This window comes from Orycteropus afer, unplaced genomic scaffold (assembly GCF_000298275.1).
Source record: "Orycteropus afer afer isolate SDZICR_OR568_19922 unplaced genomic scaffold, OryAfe1.0 scaffold00018, whole genome shotgun sequence".
In the NCBI taxonomy this organism is placed as follows: domain Eukaryota; kingdom Metazoa; phylum Chordata; class Mammalia; order Tubulidentata; family Orycteropodidae; genus Orycteropus; species Orycteropus afer.
Genome location: NW_006921605.1, coordinates 18,336,214 through 18,339,365, shown reverse-complemented (window position 1 = coordinate 18,339,365; position 3,152 = coordinate 18,336,214). Strand labels below are relative to the sequence as shown.

The window sequence follows — 3,152 nt, the reverse complement described above, 5'->3', positions numbered from 1 at the left end:
AGGGTCTGTACGAGTCTCTTGCGCAGCTCATCCTTCCGAAGGTGGACCATGGTGTGCGTCTGTAGAACTGTTTCCGCAGGGAACCGTTTCTGTGGGCTGCGGTGTTGTGTGGACTTGTGGGCTAGAGGGACTATATACATGCAAGTCCATTACACAGGACAGGGCAAGATGGGAAGGGGACAGGCTGGGGCTGGGACCAGCTCTCCCCATGCTTTCATGGGCTGGAGCACAACTTCAGGAAGATGAAAATTCTAAATTCAAAGAGAAGGATGGAGTAAAACCTGGGTTAGCAAAGGCAGAAGAAACACTTGGGCATTGAACACTTCACCCAGCCTCAAACTCACAAGAACAGAGCCCGCAACCTCATGTTCAGGCAGTTCTAACAAGTGAAACTCAGCTTTTGTTGAAACCCAGCTTTTGGCTGCAAATCCCAGCCCTCCCATTTACTAGCTGTGTTGTCTTAGGAAAGCCACTTAATTTCTCTGATCCCCACTTTCCTCATCTGTAAAAGCTGAGGGATATAAATGAGATAAATCAGGCGATACGTGTGGAGTGCTAAGCACAATGCCTTGCGTGGAGTTAATAAATGGTTTTTGTGTTAATTACTATACTTAATAAATGTGATTTGAGGGCTTTTCCCACTAACAGCCAGGCCTTCCTGATGGTCACAACCCTAATAATGCTGCCAGTCATCGGTCTGTTAACTGCTGTGTTGCTTCTCTCTTCCATGTTTGACTCCTTTGTGGGAGACGTGCTCGGTCACGACTTTAGGACTTGGCTGACTAACCCTCAAGAGTTGCAGGTGTCCATAGCAGGACGGAAGGTGCTTGGTGATGCACTTAGTAAGGCACTGGGCTGCTAACCAGAAGGTCGGTGGTCCAAACCCACCAGCTTCTCCATGGCAGGAAGATGAGGCAATCTACTTCTGTAAAGACTTACAGCTTTGGAAACCCTATGGGATCACTCTGAATCGGAGTCAACTCCAAGCCGATGGGCTTTTTTTTTTTTTTAAAATAGCATAGCATGTCGGTCACTTTGGGAAGCAGCCATAATTGCCCTTGCACAAACACTTAACAGTTCAATGCCAGCGGAAGAGAACGCTGTGTGGTTAAATTGACCAGTGAATGCTGTATCTTCCAGGTGGAGATGGCTGTCCTCTCTGCCTGCAGCTACTGCTTCCGGGGTTATTACTGATGCTAGTAGTGCTAGCCCTGATCCTGGCCTGCTGGATACAACCAAAATACAAAGCAAGTAAGTTCTTCAGGCACTTTACCATTTCCCCCCATGGGTGATGGATACAGAAAGTAGGGGCAGAGGCGGAGACAGAGGATGAGCAAGAGGGAAAGGGGAGTCAGAAATGGGATGGGAAGAAAATAAAGGGGCGGGAAAGAGGAGAAGGGGGGTGGCTGAAATAGACTTTCCCAACAGTTCACACTGGCGGAGTCCTCATTTTGCCATTGAAGCCTTTCCTGTTTAGGTGGCTTCTTGGGCGCGTGACCTGTGCAGTCCCAGGGCCTCACACTAACCAGGTCCCTGTATTTGATCAAATGCTCTGCCATCCCCATCTTGAGATTCCTTTTTTTAAAAAAAAAAATTTTATTGTGATTTGGGTGAAAGTTGACAGAGCAAATTCACTTTCCACATAGCAACTCACATACACTTTGTCTCATGACATTGACAGCAATTTACTACAATGCAACAGCTCCCCTCCCACTAACTCCCCATGGTTGCCTGTGTCCTTCTCCCCATGCACTCCTGTCCCCTGAGCTATGTCCCTGTACATACACAGCCCTTCTATTCTCCCATGATTGATCTCTCCAAGGAGTGTATCTACCTCAAGTAAATGTTCAGCTCATATGCCTGTTTTTTGTTTGCCTGGAAGCCACAGGAGTGGGTTCAATTCCAGATCTGAAGGGCAACTAGGGGCCATAGTCTCAGTGGTTCCATCAGGCTCTATCAGACCAGCAAACCTGGTCCCTTTTTTTAAAAAAAAAAATGATTTTGAGTTTTGTTCCACATTGTTTTCCCACTCTATGCAGGATCTCCTACAGAGATCCCCCTCTGAGTGGTTGACAATAGTAGCCGGATACCATCTAGTTCTTCTGGTCTCATAATCATATAGGCTGAGGATCACACCAGTCACTTGGACTCATTGTTTCCATGTGTCTTTGGTTTTTTTCATTATTCTTTGTTTTGGATGAGGAGAGACCCATCGTTGCATCTAGACGGCCACTTGCAAGCTTTGAAGAACCCAGTCACTACTCGCCAAAGAAGGATGTGGAACAATGTTTTTGTGTAGTATGTTATGCCAATTGAGCTTGATGTTCCCTGTGACTACGGTCCAGAGCCCACAGGTCCAACTACTCGGTCCCTCTGGGTTGCTGGTTGTGGCCAAGAAGTGACTACAACCTTGCCCCTTGTCAGCTCTACTATACACCTGGGAATTCTTACAGAACATACAAATACATTTGTAGAACCATAGTATGCCAACCCTACACATGGTCTTGGGCACACTGCTCCCTGCATAGACATACCTCATACTTCAGCCTGTCCATCCATCTTTCCATCTGTATACCAATGTTTGCCTTCACTGACAATGCACTACTATATGTGCAAAAGGGTTCATCTTTGCTGTCTGTACCTTCCACGTACCTCTATCTTCCTCTTCCTCAATGCCACCATATTGATTACTCACATTTGGTACATTGCCCTTCTCTTCACCCACATCAATACTTGTCTCTACCTATCTAACAATGTTCCCTCCGCTCCCCTCCCACCCCTGGTAACCAACAAAGAAAATTTCCTCATCTTGAGATTCTTACTAACTTTTTTTAACATGAGGCCCTGCATTTTGATTTTGGACTGGGCTCTGCAGGTTACATAGCCCATCCCAGTCACAGACTCCTCAGAGGCAAGACCTGGTACTCTTCAGCATCCTGTCTGGACCCACATATGCTAGCTTCCTGTAGCTGCCATAACCCAGTACTGCGCACGGGGAGGCTTAAAACAGAAGGTGTTGTTGCTGCTATGTGCCATCAAGTCGCACCCAACTCATAGCAACTCCTCTGAGGCAGTATCACTACGAAGTAGATTGCCCAACCTTCCTTCCGAGGAGTGGCTGGTGGGTTTGAACCGCCAGCCTTCTGGTTAGC

At 47.1% G+C, this 3,152-nt stretch overlaps 1 protein-coding gene across 1 annotated transcript in view; it reads left to right on the top strand.

Annotated features, from left to right (window-relative positions):
* The window catches only part of MILR1 (mast cell immunoglobulin like receptor 1), a 39,494-nt gene that overhangs the window by 31,196 nt on the left and 5,146 nt on the right, over positions 1-3,152 (top strand). The window contains exon 4 of the mRNA XM_042783544.1: positions 1,141-1,251. Coding sequence (XP_042639478.1) covers positions 1,141-1,251 — 111 coding nt within the window. The remainder of the gene's footprint in view (positions 1-1,140; positions 1,252-3,152) is intronic.